Source organism: Bufo gargarizans, chromosome 2 (assembly GCF_014858855.1).
Source record: "Bufo gargarizans isolate SCDJY-AF-19 chromosome 2, ASM1485885v1, whole genome shotgun sequence".
Taxonomy (NCBI): Eukaryota; Metazoa; Chordata; class Amphibia; order Anura; family Bufonidae; genus Bufo; species Bufo gargarizans.
In genome coordinates, this window is record NC_058081.1 from 475,115,270 (window position 1) to 475,135,814 (window position 20,545).

The following is a 20,545-nucleotide window of genomic DNA, read 5'->3' on the forward strand; positions in this document are numbered from 1 at the left end:
TCGCAGACCATGGACAAAGACCAAAAAAAAAAAAAAAAAAAAAAAGGTTTCACAAACCAGAAGTGTATTAACCTGTTAAAGGAAACCTGTCACCAGGAATTTGCGCATAGAGCTGGGGACATGGGCTGCTAGCACATCTGCAGTACCCAGGTCCCATAGCTCTCTGCGCTTTTATTGTGTTAAAAAACAGTTTTGATTGATTTGTAAATTAGCTGATATGAGTCCTGTATCCGGAGAGGAGTCAAGCGGAAAGGAGCCCAGCACCGCCCCGCGTCCTCCGAATCTCCTCCTTGCTGGCGTCACAGAGCTGGAGCGCCGAAATCTCGCGATGCGCATCGCGAGATTTCGGCGCTCCAGCTCTGTGCTCCTTTCCGCTTGACTCCTCTCCGGATACAGAACTCATATCAGGTCATTTGCATATCAATCAAAACAGTTTAACACAATAAAAGCGCAGAGAGCTATGGGGACTGGGTATTGCAGATGTGCTAGTGCTCTATGCGCAAAATCCTGGTGACAGGTTTCCTTTAAGTCTGAAAGGAATGGAGTCACCGAGATCATATTCGTTACGGGGACAGAACCTCAGCGTTCCCAATATTAGGATTTAAAGCATATGTCCACCTTTACAAACCAAATTTTCTCTTTATTGCTCCAAAGTATCCACAATTTTTTTTTTTAAATATAGACTTCATCACACATTTCATACCGTTTGGTGTCTACAGCTCCTATGTGTCTCTATGGTGACAGGCCCCTTTCATCTTTCTGCCTTTTACCTAACGTACATTTGGTAGGTTAACAGGAGGTAGGATGGCAGGGTCAGACTACAGAACGTTTGTTTGTTGTCTGTTACTATGGAGATTCAAGGAGCTGTAGATTACATCAGATTTTTTTGTTTGTTTCATTTTAGATCCATTGGAGCAACAGAAAAATGGTCGTGACAGTGGACATAGCCTTTAATATTGGATAATAGAGAAAATGAACTGCAGGCACCCACCACATCAGCAGCTGAAGGATCCAGACCCACAAGAAGAAATGTATACAAAGACTCACATGTTTAGACGCTAGAGGCTGAACCCTGGCGTCGACTAACAACTGGACAGAATTCAGTTTATGCCTAGAAGGAAGGGAAACCATGAGATCATTAGGAGGCATGGAGTAGGAATGTGTACACACAGGGCCTGCACGTCAGCAAGATCTTCTCAAGACGGGGTTATGTATTCGACAGCAGGTGCCCCCATGATCAGCGAGTCTCTGGGGGAATTATCCGCTAATAAGGTCCCTTTTTTATTCCATGTATCCCTTTGTGCAGAGTTTTTACATTGGTACATATTAAAAATGGCTTACCAGGGCCGCACTGCCAGAATCATGTGCCGTACATTGGTCATGCGATCCTAGCCTGGTTACAACACAAGGTGCATGCATGGGAATGAGCCTCTCTGCTACGTCTACAGCTCCATTCACTTCTATGGGACTTCCGGGAGCACAATACTCGGAGTCCCATAGAAGTGAATGGAGCGCCCGCTGCAGGTCATGGGGGCAATTCAGCGGCACTTGTAGATCCTGTTCTTGTAATCATTGAGCTCCTAGCGGTCGGACCCCCAGCCAAGCCATTATTGCTTATCCTTTGGATGGGGAATAAGTTATTAGTGGTGCAACCTTTTCAAATCAGGCAGTGGCAGTTGGAGTGGGGGCATCCACTGTCTCACTTTCTTCCTCTGAAACAGAGGTGGAAAGATTAAAGGGGTTATCCCATTTTTTTCCTTGCCCCCCCCCCCCCCTCGAGTGAGTAACAACTTTAACTGTAAATATTAAAAATTGCTTCCCGGGACAGCACTGCATTATCGGTCCAATTATATGCTCTTGGCACGTACTTTGTGCATGTAATCCTAGCCTGGTTACAGTCCACAACACATGCATGATAATGAACCTCTTGCTACAGCGATAGCAATTCATTCTCACGCATGCACTTTGTGATGTAACCAGGTAACCAGGCTCGGATCACACACCCAATGTACGACACCGGCACCGTGTAAAATGAGATGGGTGCACCGGCAAGCGATTTTAAATATGCAGGAAAAGTAAAAGGTATTACTCTATACAAGGGGGAATACATGCAATTAAACTGCTTTAAGATGTGGTTGGAGGGGAGCAATCAGGCTGCGTACTGAAAACGACAAGCTCTGCAGCACAGACTGCAACTGCTCAATCACATTACGGGGGAGCTGAAACTCTTCCCTCATCATTAGGACATCCTCCAAACCCCAAATCATTAGTTATTCTGTCCATGATGTGTAGCTTGTAATCTGCAATTATCCCAGATACAGCAAGTTATTGTATATCCACTAGATAGCAGGTTACTGTTAGATCACTGGGGGGGGGTCCAAATGCTGAGACTCCCAATGTTCAAGAGAAGGGGGGGGTCATGATTCCCTCACTTGAATAGAGCTCTGGTTACACAGGTTCCCTGCCGCTCTATTCAAATTCTAAGGGATTGCCAGAGATAGCCAAGTGCTGGATTCAGCCATCTCCGGCTGGCCAATAATGATCAGAGGCAGTGTGAGGCTACTTTCACACTTGCGTTCGTCGGTCCGCTCGTGAGCTCCGTTTGAAGGAGCTCACGAGCGGACCCGAATGCCTCCGTCCAGCCCTGATGCAGTCTGAATGGAGCGGATCCGCTCAGACTGCATCAGTCTGGCGGCATTCAGCCTCCGCTCCGCTCGCCTCCGCACGGCCAGGCGGACAGCTGAACGCTGCTTGCAGCGTTCGGGTGTCCGCCTGGCCGTGCGGATCCGTCCAGACTTACAATGTAAGTCAATGGGAACGAATCAGCTTGAAGATGACACCATATGGCTCAATCTTCAAGCGGATCCGTCCCCCATTGACTTTACATTGAAAGTCTGAACGGATCCGCTCAGGCATCTTGCGCACTTAGAAATTTCTCTAAGTTATTAATGCAGACGGATCCGTACTGAACGGAGCCTCCGTCTGCATTAATATGATCGGATCCGTTCAGAACGGATCCGATCAAGCGCAAGTGTGAAAGTAGCCTGAATGCTCAACTCCTGCTCTATTGACTGGGTGGGTGGAAGGTTAAGACCCCCATTCTAGTGATCACGCGGTTTGATCCAACCTAAGTGGATATGGGATAACCAGATGCTACTGGAATATCCCTTTAAAGCACATTACCCCCTTGACCTCTCTAGAATTGTGCTTGAATTAGATCAAAGCTTTTTCTCCACTCACATCCAAAGCTGCATTCCAAATTATGCTGGATTCCTGCCATCCACCTTACATCTGCCCACCTTCCTTTTTTTGGTGGTGGACGGTACAAAGCATGCTCTGCTGTATTGCATCTGGTGGGAGATGTGTTCACACGAGTTGTAGCCCGATGCCCCAAATAACACCATACACCTCTACCTTTGCTCCACAAGGCCTCGCTTGCGTGTGTTAGCACAGATTGCAGCAGCTCTGGGTGTGATTGGAGTACAAGGCATTCAGGATCAGTGACTGTAGATTTACATTGGAAAATGTGGAGTAACAATATATATCCCATACAGAGGTCCTGTCTCCTGTATATTTCCATTGTACACTGTGCAGAAATCTCCCCTCGCAGGGGAAGCAATGACTGATCAGCTTCTTTATGCTGGGATATTGGTTTGGATCAGAAAAATAAAAATGGTCTAATGGAGCACTGCAGGTGAAAAATCAATGTGCAGGCGCTCAAGAAGGGCTATTATGAGAATTAAGAGATTTAAAAGGGGGAGGAGGGAGATGAATCGTCAGCAGATGAACTGCTGACAACTAGAATAAGCCGAATGTTACGCTCACCGTTCTAAGATCTCGGAGACTTGCCAATGAAAGTGAACCAAGATGAGTTTCGCCACTGAATGGGATACCTAGAAAAAATAATAATAATAAAGTATAAAATTATACAGCATCCCATAATCCAGAACAACATGATAGTCTGGAAATGAGAACAAACAAGAATAAGCCACGATACTCTCCGTATTACGGTTCCGTCCCCTATACATGGATCCAGGTATTAATGGGGTTGTGGGATATCTGTCAGGCACGTCAGCAAGGGATACAAAAAATAGCATTCATATCAATCCTTGTGCCTATGAGGGCATTTTTTTTAGAGGAATGTCATGCGCCTGTCAGTACACTGGTAAATTCAGGGAGTAGTGTTGCGCGAACTTGTGTTTTAAGTTCGGCATCTAAAGTTCGGGTTATCGAAGAATCGCGTTATGGATTCTAAATTCCGTTATGGTCCGTGGTAGCGGAATCCATAACGCGATTCTTCGATAACCCGAACATTAAACGCCGAACTTAAAAACACAAGTTCGCTCAACACTATCAGGGAGCATACAACCTAAATAAGTCTGCGGTGATGCCACCGGGGAGCGCAGCCGTGCAGGGGGTGACAGCGGACTGTATTAACAGTCACTCTAGGTCTATAGTCTAAGACTGAAGAGTCATCGGGCAGGGAGGATTATACCTACCGGCAGCCTCTGTGTTAACCCTTAGGCACCAGAGAAATGCTCGCTGTGATATAAGAGCTGAAGGCGTGGCCCTTGCGACATGAGAGCAGCCATGATATGCGGCTGCACAAAGATTTTCTCTGGGCTCGTGGAATGGCACACAGCTCCTAGGCCATTATGTAACCTCAGAACGCAGCACATAACAGCCATTACATTAATATTTTGTAGGCTTCTCTTCTGTCACCAAAACAGCCTGACCCATCGAGGTGAGGACGCCACAAGACCTCTAAAAGGTCTCCTGTGGTATCTGGCACCAAGACGTTAGTAGAAGATCCTTAAAGGGGTTGTCTCTCACTTTAGTAAGTGGCATTTATCATGTAGAGAAAGTTAATACAAGGCACTTACTAATGTATTGTGATTCTCCATATTGCTTCCTTTGCTGGCTGGATTCATTTTCCCATCACATTATAAACTGCTCGTTTCCATGGTTACAGACCACCCTGAAATCCATCAGTGGTGGTCGTGCTTGCACACTATAGGAAAAAGCACTAGCCTATGTGTGTTCTCATAGTCCCGGCCACCAGAGAGGCTGACACTTTTTCCTATAGTGTGCAAGCACGACCACCACTGATGGATTGCAGGGTGGTCTGTAAACTTGGAAAAGAGCAGTGTATAATGTGATAGAAAAATGAATCCAGCCAGCAAAGGAGGCAATATGGAGAATCACAATACATTAGTAAGTGGCTTGTATTAACTTTCTCTACATGATAAATGCCACTTACTGAAGTGAGAGGACCCCTTTAAAGTTGCAAAGTAAAATTCAGAGGCCAAGTCATCACCTTTGATCTTTGTCATATCCCTTGTTTCGCAATGTGGCCGGGGCATTCTCCTGCTGAAAGAGACCACTGCCACTAGGGGGCACTGCTGCCATAAGAGGGGGGGGGCTGTCTATACAGTTAGGTACATGTTTCATCCACATGATGCCAGGACCCAAAGTTTCCAGCAGAACATTGCCCAGAGCATCACACTGCCTCTGCCAGCTTGACTTCTTCCCATAGTGCCCCTGGTGCCATCTCTTCCCCGGTTAAGTTACCTACATACCCCCAGCCGTCCACATTTTGTAACCCGATTCATCAGACCAGGCCATCTTCTTCCCATAGTGAACCATGGTCCAGTTCTGATGCTCATGTGTCCACTGTAGGAACTTTTGATGATGGATAAGGGTCATCATGGGCGCTCTGTCCCGTCTGCAACCGCACAGCCCCACATACAGCAAGCTGCGATGCCCTGTGTGACTTCACACTTCTAATCACCAGCAGTATCACTGTCAGTGATTTGCTCTACGGTAGCTCTTCTTGGGGGATCGGACCAGACGGGCTAGCCTTCACTCCCCATGCACATTGATGAGCCTCGGGCTGCCCTTTCTAGGACTACTTTTGGTAGGCACCAACCACTGCATAAGCGGGAACACCCCAAAAGACTGTGCCCCGGCCATCTTATCCATCACGATTTGGCCTTTATCAGAGTCGCTCAGATCCAAGCTCTTGCTCATTATTTCTGCTTCCAACACATCAACTTGAAGGCCTGGCTGTTCTCTTTCTGCCCAATATATCCTCCGCCCTAGAGATGCCACTGTCACGAGAGAACGTTATTCACTTCACCTGTCGTTAATGCTTTGGCTGATCAGGGCACATTGCAGAGCCGCAGATGTCAGCCTGCAACGCGTGGGTCTCAGGAGCACTGTTCACACCCAGCACAAGCAAAAAATAAACTGATGCATCAGACGAGAAAACATACTGGAATGTACTTCATCTATATCCGTGTCTATATGATCAAATATATAAAATGGTCATCGAGCCAAGCTTGGATGTGCATGGAGGAGTCACGAGGGATAGCTCTTAACCGAGCGAGCATTCCACTGATAGCCATAGAATGTGTATGTACCAGTCTTGGCTACCATGTGACCTGTTTAAAGGGGTTGTGCCAGGTTTGCAAGTTATCCTCTATCCACAGTGATAAATGATCACGGGGTGTCCGACTGCTGGGACAATCACCAATCTATGTACTCTGTCAGTCCCATAGAGAATGAAAGGAGCGACAGGCCATATGCACAAGCTGCAGTTCCATCAGATCGAGGCCCCGTTGTCGGGCATGGTGGGGTTCCCAGCAGTCAGACCCTCAGTGATTACTTTGTTTATCGCCTATCCACAGGATTCTGTGCATAGGCGATAAGTTGTGCACTTTGCACAACCCCTTAAAGGGAGTCTGTCACCACATTTTAGCATGTTAGACCGTTAAAATAGGGTTATGTGATCCAGCCAGAACATAAAAACGGTACCTTTGTGGTAGAACTCTGACTTTTCAATTTGCCGAAAACGAAGTTATAAGATTATCTTCTGAGCCCTCTCAAGTGCCCAGGGCGGTCTCTCAATCCCTGGAGCCCCAGGCAGGCACCTCCTAAACAGCTGATAACTCCGCCCTCCGTGCGCCTCTGCCCGCCCGTTTACTCCCCTCCCCTGTCCTTTTCCACTGCGGCTGTGCGGTACAAATCGTAGCGGGCGCATGCGCAATGCGATGCCCGCTCCTGGCAGGGCATCGCAATACCTACTGCGCATGCGCCAGCTACGATTTGGACCGCACAGCCGCAGTGGAAAAGGACAGGGGAGGGGAGTAAACGGGCGGGCAGAGGCGCACGGAGGGCGGAGTTATCAGCCGTTTAGGAGGTGCCTGCCTGGGCTCTGAGGATTGAGAGACCGCCCTGGGCACTTGAGAGGGCTCAGAAGATAATCTTATAACTTCGTTTTCGGCAAATTGAAAAGTCTGTTTTCTACCACAAAGGTACCGTTTTTATGTTCTGGCTGGATCACATAACCCTATTTTAACGGTCTAACATGCTAAAATGTGGTGACAGACTCCCTTTAAAGTGTTTTTTTTTGTTGTTTTTACAAAAGGGCGTACCTTTAGTCGCTTGTTTTACATGAGCAATCTACAAGCTGTCCATACAACCTATACAAATCAGCTGGATCTATCATGGACAGTCTAAATGTAAATAATGTCTGATCGTCATGTGCCCACATTATGTAAATGAGGGTTTCAGTGCACGGAGGGGTGGGCCAAACTGTCACAGACGTTCCTGCGACAGATCGGCGAGACATGTTTTCCGTTTGGACCAAACAACGTCTGTCTTGTTTCACACCACCTTTCCCCAGGTATGGCTATTAGGGTCATTTAACATTCTCTAATTGTGGTTTCTCCCACTATGCTGTGCGGTTTATAGCTTCTGTTGGAGTTGTGAATAGCTGGTGTTTGGATCTCGGCTGAGTTTCTGGTGCTGCCATAGCCACTTGAAGTTAAGCGTTTTCTTTCTCTTTTGTATTTTGTTTAGGTTATTTTGTGTGTTGCATTTCCCTGTCATTTGTATAAAGGCCCGAGAGAGACTCCTGTTCATCCTTCCTTTTGGAGGAACAGGTTGTCTCAGTCCTGACACTAGTACCAGGGTTCTATAGGGGGAGTTAGGACACTAGGTATCCGGTGTATGAACTCACCTACCTCTGGGGTCTGTTCATGCTGGTAGTCAGGACTTGGTTTAGGGTTTTACTAAGTGCTGTCCATCTCCTTTCCCTAGTTCCCAAGCCTTATTCCCTCACCCCTTTCCCTCCTATGTTTGGTGTGGCGTTACCCTCTCACACTTGAACGTGACAATAACTCCTCAGTGCACCTCAGTTGTCCAGCGTTGGCCCTGCCCCTCGGTGCACTGAAGCTCTAATCTTTATAAAGTCAATGTCTCTCTGGAAGGTTGCAACTGATTTTCCCAAGACAGGCATAATTTTAACCAGCAGGATCAACCCCACTGAGCAGTATGTCTGGTTTGAAGGGATTGTTACTGCTGTCAAGTGTAAAGTTCTGCAATTATGTAATATGCTTTCTTTTTTTATGCTTTGCTACTTGGCTTGCCGTCAGTGAACGAAATCATTCTGGCTTGCATTCAGAGGTTGACAACCCATGCTGATCAAGTCCTTCTGACACCGCTGCACAGTTTGCTGAAGGGCTCTGAACGTAATTATGAATGTTTCCATTCAATAGCAGCAAGCAGAGATTGTGAGGAGATAAAACACCAAGTTGTTCACAGCTGGTCTGTCGTCACCTTGGCAGGGTGGGAAGGCAAAGTATAAGGACGGCCGCTTACCTTTAGCAGAGCCGCCAGGCTAGCCATCTGCTCATTGAGTGCACCCTCAGATTCCCTGTAGGTGAGGCAGGTAAACTGATATTCCTCAGGGTCAAAAGAGTCAGCCCCCTGCTGCTCCACGTCATTAGCAACTCCCTCATAGTAGTCCTCTATGTCTCCAGGGTCGTCATCTTCCTCTTCATCCTCCTCCTCACAATTAGGGTCGTAGTCTTCATTGCTGTCTGATCCTTGACTGTTCATATCTACAGACATTATACCATCAGGGGTCAAAACTAAAGCTACAAAATCCCGTGCATGATCCCCTCACAGCAGGACGTAGGGCTGGTGGCCGGCACCCATCTGGTGATGTAGTAGTCTGGAAAATGTAAAGCACAGAGTCAGTGAATGGTAAGATAAGGCCACAACACACAGTGTAAGGAGTTACCTACACATCAGAGACTCCTTCAATAACAAATACAACAGAAAATTATCTACATCAATGGTCTCCAGCCATATGGTCATGATGGGAGTTGTAGTTTGGGCATGACTGGAGACCACTGATCAACTCCAAAATGGTCCAAATGCCCAAATTTCCCTACAATTATTGATCGAGTGATCGGAGGTACACAAAAAAAGCTTTACGATTTCCACAATGGAAGGGTCAGATGACAACAGAAACGACCACTTACCTTTACCATTTCTTTTGTGCATTTAAAGTTACAATAAAAAAAATCATACAAAATGTAGATCCAGAGCAGCACTCACAATTCTGCTGGTTATCAGAAACAGTCAGAGCTTGCTGTCGGACACACCCTTACAGCTGACGAGCTGGGTTAAACAGGATTGATTCCCACTGAAACAATCGGCGCAGCCACTGAACAAGCAGGGTTTGTGCCAAAGACGCAGTATGGAAGGAGCACATCATCTTAAATGGGGTGTGCCACTAACACACGGAGGATAAGCAATAAGGGTTTGATTGCCGGAGGTCCGACCACCAAGCGCCCAGCAATTACGAGAAAGGGGATCTGCAAGTGGCGCTAAACTGCGCCATGAAAACGCATCAATGCTACGTCTACTGCTCCATTCACTTCTATGGGACTTTCAGGAGCACAGAATGGAAGTGGAATGAGCGCCGCGGCGAGTCAGGGGGCTGTCTGGCAGCACATGTAGTTCTCATAATCACCGGGCTCCTGGAGGTCGGACATTGTGCATGCGATCCTATCCTGGTTACAACCCACAGCGCATGAGCGAGACTTGATTGCCAGCGCTGTCCCCTGACAATGAGCTGATCATGCCTAAAGGGGTTGTCCAGTTTCTAGAAATATCTGCGAATAGGTCCCAATCTATTTTTTTTAGTGGCATGTCTGTGTCACAGGCTGGGAGTTGTAGTCTCATAAAAGCTGGGACAGCTGCAGGAGGCTGACCCCTGGCCTAGAGTACAACACTAAACCCAACGTCTGATCGGTAAGAGGACGGACAAAACATCCCTAAAAATCCCTGCCCCCATGATTACTTTATGCCACCCTCCAGTGACGTTCAGACCCATATATGACTGATATCAGCCACTTCTTATATGATGCTCCTGTACTGTTATAAGATGACTAGATTATTGGTCCTATAGGGCTACCTGCACACTGTGGATTTGCATGCACCAAAAACACGCACTAGTTATTGTGGTTTTGGTGTGTTTTTTTGTTGCAGATGTTTGTTATTTTATGTTAACCCCACTGACGTTTATGGGGAAAACAACGATGTACAAGGTGCAGAATTGCACAAACAATTGAGATGCTGCAAATTTTAAAATGAGAAAAATTGCGCATGAAAATTTGCACACAGCGAACATGAGATATGGCTAATTTAATTCACTTTGCTGGTGCTGTATTACACCTTGTTTGTCCGCACGAAAATCTGTGTGGAAAGTCCACACTCAAAAGGGTTTTCCAAGATTTTTAGGCCACATGATCAATAAACGTGTCGTCACTCGGCCTTGGGAAAGCAGCGAGAAGGCCGCCGCGATACTGTGAGCGCCGCTGCCTTCTCAAACATCTGATCAGCAGGGGCCCCGGGTGTCAAACGCCCACCAACCAGACACCGATGACCTATTCAGAGGATAGTATTAAAATCTAGTTTAGCGCAGCACAGCGGTTCCCTGGCCAGAAAAACACAGGACAGGGGGCAGCAACTAACCCCATTCACTTAAATGGAGCTGTGCAGTCAGATGGCGCCACTGTGCAGGGAAGAATAGCGAAGGGGACGCGGCACTAAACTAGTCCCGCAGCGGCTTCATTCTCAGTTTTGGTGGGGGACGCAGAGGTCACACCCCCACTGATCATAAAGTGATGGTACTTTATGAGCTGCGAATAGCCCTTTAAAGGATTATTCCAACTTTGTAACACTTTTTGGTTTTCCCCAAACCAAACCTATGGGGGAAAAAAATAAAATAAGGCATTCTTACCTGCTCTACACCGTTCGGTTCCCCTTGTAAACTTCCGGCATGGATAGGGATCACGTCAATGACCGGCTGCTGCAGTGACATGCTGCTTGGGGGGGACACGGCCAGTCACTGGCTGCAACAGCACACGAAATCCCCTTATTTGTCCTGAAAGTTTACAAGTGGGGGCCGAAGAGCAGTGAATGCAGTGGAGGACTGGTGGGGAGCAGGCAAGTATGCGCCCCACCACTGATCCAACCGGGGGAGGGATTAGTTGTGGAATAACCCTTTAAGGCTCCTGTGATTGACTACTTCACATTTATATATAAAGTTAGTTCCCATTTTCAACTTTATTCCAAGTTCTTAGAGAATTGTGTCATCAGCTTTTCTCTCCCACAATGTAAGGATACATCGGTGACAGCTCTGCCCACACCGTCAAACTGACAGCTCAGTCACAGTGCAAAGAGGAGGAGGAGGCTTTCATAGAGCATTTTGCAAGCAGAATCTTGCACTGGACGGTGAAAGACATTGATATAAGGGGATTATAATGCAACAGGCCATAATGGTCCCTTGAAAAGGGGCATATCGGCTAGTTCACCACATCACCAGTGCTCGAAGTTACAGGCCCAAAACCTGAAGCTCCTGTATCCCCATGACTACACTTCCTGTCCTGTTCTCGGGACAATCATCCTCATCATCTACACTTTGCGTGGACGCAGATCACCATCCAGATAAATGTCTGCATGCAAAGTAGACTGAACACAAGACAGCATCCCGAAAATCAGGGGCAAGACCACTCCTTGCTCTTTGGCCTTTTATGTGCTGTGGTCATAGGGGAGTCCAAAATGTTCCTTTACTACAAAAATAAATAAATTCTAGAAAATCTGTTTAATTTAGATAATCAGAACTGAACCAGGTCCCATAAACATTAAAGGGGTATTCCGGGGTGTAGTACAAGTATCCCCTATCCAGGAGATCTGAGCTCTGGGACCCCCACCGTTCCCGAGAACGGGGGTCTGTTTCCACCATACTAAAGGAGCAGCATGTGCCCGGGAGCTCCAGTCATTCTGTATAGGACTGTCGGGCATTGCTGAGGCATCTCCAGCATCCACTACAATCCGTCATTCTTGCTAATGTCCCGCTGATTCGGCAAAGCAGGTAGAGGGGTTCACTGCATTATATACAGGAAGATGGTGCAAAAGGAAAAGCAGAGCAGCTGCTCATGTCGGCCAGCCAATGAGGTTGCTTCATTCATTTACCAAAGGAGACTGAAGAATAAGAGCTGAAATCCGATTGGCTCCCACAAGCAACCACACCATCTTTCCTCTGCACCAGTTTGGATACATCTCTTTTAGGCCGAGTTCACACTTCACTTATTTCCATCATCGATTGCGAGCCTAAGGCATCATGCACACAAAGGGTTTCCCCCCCCCCCGTTTACGTTCCGTATACGGAACCATTAATTTCAATGGGCCCGCAAAAAAACCTGAATGTATGCATTCCGTTTCCGGATTTCCGTTCAAAGATAGAACATGTCCTATTATCGTCTGCATAGTGGACAAGGATAGTACTGTTCTATTAGGGGCCAGATGTTCCGTAAAAAACTGATCGCACACGGATGTAATCCGTATTTTTTGCGGACAGAAAAACACGGAAAGAGCCATACAGTCATGTGCAATAGGCCTAAACCCATAGTGACGCCTCCACAGAGATGAGGTATAAAAGGAAAGATTTCCTCCCATCTGGTTTTTGTTCACATTAACTGAAGTGTGAACTCTGCCTTAGGACGCGATTGCGTTCAGTACTTCCGGTTTTGTTTCACGTGCATCAGAAAAGAAACTGAAGATTTACAAACATCGCCTAGTAACCATCAGTGAAAAATGCATTGAACCCGAAATGCATCCAGCGTACATTCGGATTGAATCAGTTTTTCACTGAAGCTCCATTCACTTCTATGGGGCCAGGGCCGCGTGAAAAAACACAGAATATAGAACGTGCTGCTCAGAGATGAAAAACAACGCCTGTGTGCACAGACTAAGGCTACATTCACACGTCAGTATTTTTCTATATCCCGAATTTCGGTCTATTTTTTGCGGATCCGTTGTTCCTGAAAATGTTTCCGTATGTCATCCGTTTTTTGCGGATCCGCAAAAAACGGAAACATGTATAAATTTCACAAAGCAAATAAAAGTTGTTTGGATTTCTTTGGAAAAAAAAAAAGTGAATAAGTGATTTCTGTGGGCAGGATTTAATTTCCAGGAACGGATTCCGCATAAAACGGATGACATACGTAATGACATACGTAATGACATACGAATGTCATCCGTTTTTTGCGGAACCATTGACTTTGTATTGTACCAGGATCCGATTTTTGCGGAAAAGAATAGGACAAGTTTTATATTTAATCGGACATGCGGAACGGAACGGAAACGGACAGCACACATTGTGTTGTCCGATTTTTTCCAGGACCCATTGAAAATGAATGGGTCCAGAACTGGTCCTGATCTGTTCCGCAAAAAACGGAACAGATCAAGAAAGAAAAAATAGACGTGTGAATGGACCCTTATTGAAATAAATTGTTCAGGATTCAGTGCAGGTGCTTTGCGTTCAGGTCATGTATTGCACCCGCGTGGAAAACTTGCACGTGTGACTGAGGCTTTAGGCTACCTGGTGCAGGTTTACAGACAGAAAAATATCCCTTAGCGGAATTGTGTGCATTTCGGCACCAAATACCGCATGTGTTACTGTGGTTTTTTTTTAATGCAATTTAGCCACAGATCTCCCCCTAGCATCGTAAAGAGTGTAATCCACACAAAAAAAATATATATACATTTTGCACAAACAATTGACATGATGCGCATTTCCAAATCCGATAAATTTCTGGACAGATGAAAAAAAAAAGCAGTGTACGTGAGATTTGTCTAATCCCATACACTTTGCTGGTACTGCATTACGCTGCGGGTTTTCCACACTGAAACATGTGCAGGTAGTCTTATAGTAGGGCTGCAACGAACGATTATTTGAATAATCGATTAGTTGCCGATTAATTTCTACGATTAATCGGGAAAAACGACAAAATTACAAAACAGAGAGGTTTATATGATCTTACTTGAAAAATTATGTTCAAAGGCCATATTAAAACAAATTGTGGACGGCGCAGTTATGGAGAGGGGGATCTGTGGACGGCGCAGTTATGGAGAGGGGGATCTGTGGACGGCGCAGTTATGGAGAGGGGGATCTGTGGACGGCGCAGTTATGGAGAGGGGGATCTGTGGACGGCGCAGTTATGGAGAGGGGGATCTGTGGACGGCGCAGTTATGGAGAGGGGGATCTGTGGACGGCGCAGTTATGGAGAGGGGGATCTGTGGACGGCGCAGTTATGGAGAGGGGGATCTGTGGACGGCGCAGTTATGGAGAGGGGGATCTGTGGACGGCGCAGTTATGGAGAGGGGGATCTGTGGACGGCGCAGTTATGGAGAGGGGGATCTGTGGACGGCGCAGTTATGGAGAGGGGGATCTGTGGACGGCGCAGTTATGGAGAGGGGGATCTGTGGACGGCGCAGTTATGGAGAGGGGGATCTGTGGACGGCGCAGTTATGGAGAGGGGGATCTGTGGACGGCGCAGTTATGGAGAGGGGGATCTGTGGACGGCGCAGTTATGGAGAGGGGGATCTGTGGACGGCGCAGTTATGGAGAGGGGGATCTGTGGACGGCGCAGTTATGGAGAGGGGGATCTGTGGACGGCGCAGTTATGGAGAGGGGGATCTGTGGACGGCGCAGTTATGGAGAGGGGGATCTGTGGACGGCGCAGTTATGGAGAGGGGGATCTGTGGACGGCGCAGTTATGGAGAGGGGGATCTGTGGACGGCGCAGTTATGGAGAGGGGGATCTGTGGACGGCGCAGTTATGGAGAGGGGGATCTGTGGACGGCGCAGTTATGGAGAGGGGGATCTGTGGACGGACGCAGTTATGGAGAGGGGGATCTGTGGACGGACGCAGTTATGGAGAGGGGGATCTGTGGACGGACGCAGTTATGGAGAGGGGGATCTGTGGACGGACGCAGTTATGGAGAGGGGGATCTGTGGACGGACGCAGTTATGGAGAGGGGGATCTGTGGACGGACGCAGTTATGGAGAGGGGGATCTGTGGGTGGCGTAGTTATGGAGAGGGGGATCTGTGGACGGCGCAGTTATGGAGAGGGCGATCTGTGGGCGGCGCAGTTATGGAGAGGGGGATCTGTGGGTGGCGTAGTTATGGAGAGGGGGATATGTGCACTGTTATGGGCATAACAGTGCACAGATCCCTTTCCTCATAACAGTGCACAGATCCCCCTTCCCATAGCAGTGCCATACACAGACCCCCCCTCCTCCCCATAGCAGTGCTATACACAGACCCCCCTCCCCATAGCAGTGCCATAGACAGATCCTCCCCCCTGCCCATAGCAGTGCTATACACAGACCCCCCTCCCCATAGCAGTGCCATAGACAGATCCTCCCCCCTCCCCATAACAGCCCCGGCCCCGATGCTTATAAGTCGGACTAATCACTGCATCTTTATTTTACCTTTTTACAATGACGCTCCTGTAACAGCCAGGCAGAGCGGACGGCGGCGCAACGTCACTCACTCACGTGACGCACCTGCTCCGCCCACCTCATGAATGAAGGAGGCGGAGCAGGCGTGTCACGTGAGTGACGTTGCGCCGCTGTCCGCTCTGCCTGGCTGTTACAGGAGCGTCATTGTAAAAAAGGTAAAATAAAGATGCAGCGACCGCCCGCATAGCAACGAATCGGCGATTATTCGATAACTGGATTCGTCGACAACGAATCCAGTTATCGAATATAATCGATTAATCGTTGCAGCCCTATCTTATAGTTTTTTTTTGTTTTTTTTGCAGTTTTGAGGGGTAATTCATTAAAAGGGTACCCTGTACCTAGGAACCCCTATTCATATGTCCAGACAGGACGCAGGAGAGAAAAATAATAATAAAATGACTCACTTGTGCTCCGGCTCTTGGAGTGCCCCATGTCATCTACACGTCACTGCTGCCTGCCTATCAATGGCCTCGGCAGCCATGGGCCATAGAAACCTAGGATGTGTCAGCAGATAAGAACCATTTGGCCCATCTAGTCTGCCCAATATACTGAATACTATGGATAGCCTCTGGCCCTATCTTATATGAAGGATGGCCTTATGCCTATCCCATGCATGCTTAAAGGGAACCTGTCACCGGGATTTTGTGTATAGAGCTGAAGACAGGGGTTGCTAGATGGCCGCTAGCACACCCGCAATACCCAGTTCCCATAGCTCTGTGCGCTTTTATTGTGTCAAAAAAAACGATTTGATACATATGCAAATTAACCTGAAATGAGTCCTGTCCCTGACTCCTTTCACGTACAGGACTCATCTCAGGTTAATTTGCATATGTATCAAATCGTTTTTTGACACAATAAAAGCACACAGAGCTATGGGGACTGGGTATTGCGGATGTGCTAGCGGCCATCTAGCAACCCATGTCCTCAGCTCTATACACAAAATCCCGGTGACAGGTTCCCTTTAAACTCCTCCACTGTATTTGCAGCTACCACTTCTGCAGGAAGGCTATTCCATGCATCCACTACTCTCAGTAAAGTAATACTTCCTGATATTAGTTTTAAATTAGAGGGGCAAAGGTTTAAAACTATTAAACCTCTTGTAGCAGTTTTCTTCTTTTAAATATTCTCTCCTCTTACCTTGTTGATTCCCTTTATGTATTTAGCAGTTTCTCTCATCTCCCCTCTGTCTCGTCTTTCTTCCAAGCTCTACATGTTAAGGTCCTTTAATCTTTCCTGGTAAGTTTTATCCTGCAATCCATGTACTTGTTTAGTAGCTCTTCTCTGAACTCTCTCCAAAGTATCAATATCCTTCTGGAGATATGGTCTCCAGTACTGCGCACAATACTCCAGATGAGGTCTCACTAGTGCTCTGTAGAGCGGCATGAGCGCCCCCCCGTCTACTGGTAATGCCTCTCCCCATACACCCAAGCATTCTGCTAGCATCTCCTGCTGCTCTGTGACATTGTCTGCCTACCTTTAAGTCTTCTGAAATAATGACCCCTAAATCCCTTTCCTCAGATACTGAGGTTAGGACTGTATCACTGATTGTATATTCTGCTCTTGGGTTTTTACGTCCCAGGTGCATTATCTTGCACTTATCAACATTACATTTTAGTTCCCAGATTTTTGACCATTCCTCTAGTTTTTCTAAATCCTTTTCCATTTGGTGTATCCCTCCAGGAACATCAACCAACCCGGTTACAAATCTTTGTGTCATCAGCAAAAAGACACTTTACCATCGAGGCCTTCTGCAATTTCGCTGATAAAGATATTAAACAATATGGGTCCCAGAACAGATCCCTGAGGTACCCCACTGGTAACAAGACCTTGGTCTGAATATACTCCATTGAATACAACCCTCTGTTGCCTGTCCCTCAGCCACTGCCTAATCCATTCAACAATATGGGAGTCCAAGCCCAAAGACTGAAATTTATTGATAAGCCTTCTATGTGGGACAGTATCAAAAGCCTTACTAAAGTCTAGATAAGCGATGTCTACTGCACCTCCATCTATTATTTTAGTCACCCAATCAGAAGAAATCTATAAGATTAGTTTGACATGATCTCCCTGAAGTAAACCCATGCTGTTTTTCATCTTTCAATCCATGGGATTTTAGATGTTCCACAATCCTCTCCTTAAGTATGGTTTCCATTAATTTCCCCACTATTGATGTCAGGCTTACTGGCCTATAGTTGCCCGATTCCTCCCTACTACCTTTCTTATGAATGGGCACAACATTTTCAAATTTCCAATCTTTTGGGACGACTCCTGCTACCAGTAATTGGTTAAATAAATCTGTTAATGGTTTTGCTAGTTCACCGCTGAGCTCTTTTAATAGCTTTGGGTGTATCCCATCAGGCCCGTGACTTATTTGCTGCCTGCCCTCAGCAGCCATGGGCCATACCTGCTTGCATCACTGCTGCCTGCCCATCAATGGTCTCAGCAGTCACTGCTGCCTGCCCATTAATCGCCTCAGCAGTCACAGGCCATACCTGCTCGCATCACTGCTGCCTGCCCATCAATGGCCTCAGCAGTCACTGCTGCCTGCCCATTAATCGCCTCAGCAGTCATGGGCCATACCTGCTTGCGTCACTGCTGCCTGCCCATTAATCGCCTCAGCAGTCATGGGCCATACCTGCTCGCGTCACTGCTGCCTGCCCATTAATGGCCTCAGCAGTCATGGGCCATACCTGCTCGCGTCACTGCTGGAACCTAAGCACCGGCTGGTAGGGCACAAGAGCATCCACCATCCCTGCAGCTATGCCAATTTACTGCCCCTGTGCCCCATAGACCAAACCTTGTACTTCTGGGGTTACTACTTGTGCGAAGGCCCGCACCCCTGAAATTGTTGGCAGCTTCCCTGGGTGTGCAGAGATCCTACCACAGAGGGGTACACTGCTCCTCCAGACAAAATCAGGGGTCACATCTCTTTATTCTACAAAATATATTGGACTCCCCCTCTATGGGCAGGGTTGTAGGCAGTCATAACCTTGGCATCAACTTTTGCGCCATCTGAAACTTTACAGAACTTAGCGGCTCTCCGCTGGGGTCATGTGACGTGATTTTCGGTGCAGGGTCAGCATTGCACCCCCACCTGTAATACATGAGGCCTGGCTACCCCTGCTGTGCCAAGCCACCCACCTCCAGGTAAGTCCTGCCACACAGGGAGATTAGAATTAGCCCACTTACATAGACCCTGTAACCCAGGCACAGTTGCACCCCTCACTTACCCCACCCATAGAGCTCAGCAGACCCCCATCCCCCCCATGGAGTTATCACTCACTTCCCTGTGACCCCCTCCTCCAGCTCTCCCCTCCCTCATTATTATTTACCACTGTCACCTCCATCAAACCACAATGTCAGGCTCACCTAACCGGGGCGAAGCTCTGTCCCAAGGTCCCGGTGGTAGGCGGCGCTAATCACCTCAGCCGCTCCACCTCCGCCAGCTTCTGCACCGACTGCCTACACAGGAAGTGCTTCGCTCCTATCTTACGTCACTTCCGCTAGGAGGCGGCCGCTATGACAACTTTCGAAGGCGGGGCTTGTGCTGTGACCGCCGACTGGGGGCGTGGCCAGATCCGCTCCTGTTTACTAATCGCGTGGCAGCCCACAGTGGGCGTGGCTACCCCCGAGGCTTTTCCCTGGTCACATGGTGCGGCATGAGCTCGCTGCGCTTGGGGATGGAAGCAGGCTGTGGAACGACAAGTCCCAGCAAACCCCACCCGAAGAATGTAGGTTTTTTACCCCCAAACTGCAAGTTTTGTCTTTTGTGACGCAGCATTTATTTTTTGTTTTTTTCATTGGCGTTTTTTTCACAGCCGTAACGGTTTTTTCTTCTTTTAATGTAACCTGCAGAAGCAATTGCATTTTTAATGTCAGCGTTTCTGGGTAAATATAATGTGTTTAAAAAAGAAGTATTTTTATTTTATTTTTAGTGCAAAATTTGCAATTTTTCTGGCTTGTGCGGTAAGAACTCGTGCACACAAATGTCTGTTCCGTTTTTATTGCGTCCTGTATGCGGAGCCATTCATTTCAATGGGTCTGCATAAAAACGGATATGACTGTAGGTTTGCAAGTCAGTTCTGCAAAAAAAATAGAACATTTCCTTTTCCCGGACAAGGACTGGCATTGTTACAATGGATCCGCAACGAAAACAGATGTGACACGGACGTCACACAGATGCCATCCGTTATTTATTTTTATTTTTTTTGCAGATCCGTGTTTTGCGGAACGCTAAATATATACGGTCATGTGCATGAGGCCTAAACCTGCAACTGCAGCGCCCTCTGCACCTTGATTGACAGGACCAGGTGTGATGATAATTTAGGCTACTTTCGAGTTTAGCACGCGGGTGCGATGTGTGAAGTGGACGCAGAATCCTGACTCATTCATTTCTATAGGAATGTGCACATGAGCGGTGATTGTCACTTGAGAATCGCAGCACGTTCTATATTCTGTTTTTTTACTCAGCCCTGGGCTGGCCCCTTAGAAGTGAATGGGGCTTCAGTGAAAAACGCATTGTATCCGATGTGTTTTTCACTGATGGTTGTTAGGTAATGTTTGTGGGTATATAAGGTGTGGTGACCTGGCTCGGTGGGTATATAAGGTGTGCTGAGCTGGCTCGTGGGTATATAAGGTGTGCTGAGCTGGCTCGGTGGGTATATAAGGTGTGCTGAGCTGGCTCAGTGGGTATATAAGATGTGGTGAGCTGGCTCGGTGGGTATATAAGGTGTGCTGAGCTTGCTCGGTGGGTATATAAGGTGTGCTGAGCTGGCTCGATGAGTATATAAGGTGTGCTGAGCTGGCTTGGTGGGTATATAAGATGTGGTGAGCTGGCTCGGTGGGTATATAAGATGTGAGCTCGCTCGGTGGGTGTGAT

At 47.5% G+C, this 20,545-nt stretch overlaps 1 protein-coding gene across 1 annotated transcript in view; it reads right to left on the reverse strand.

The window, feature by feature from the left end:
* Positions 1 to 19,166, reverse strand: part of ARIH2 (ariadne RBR E3 ubiquitin protein ligase 2) — a 31,378-nt gene extending 12,212 nt beyond the window's left edge. Inside the window, exons 1-4 of the mRNA XM_044277861.1 lie at positions 19,036 to 19,166; positions 8,665 to 9,019; positions 3,826 to 3,893; positions 1,048 to 1,111 (exon numbers count right to left, since the gene is read on the reverse strand). Of these exons, the coding sequence (XP_044133796.1) occupies positions 1,048 to 1,111; positions 3,826 to 3,893; positions 8,665 to 8,916 (384 nt within the window). The 5' untranslated portion in view covers positions 8,917 to 9,019; positions 19,036 to 19,166. The remainder of the gene's footprint in view (positions 1 to 1,047; positions 1,112 to 3,825; positions 3,894 to 8,664; positions 9,020 to 19,035) is intronic.
* Between the last annotated feature and the right edge of the window lie 1,379 nt (positions 19,167 to 20,545).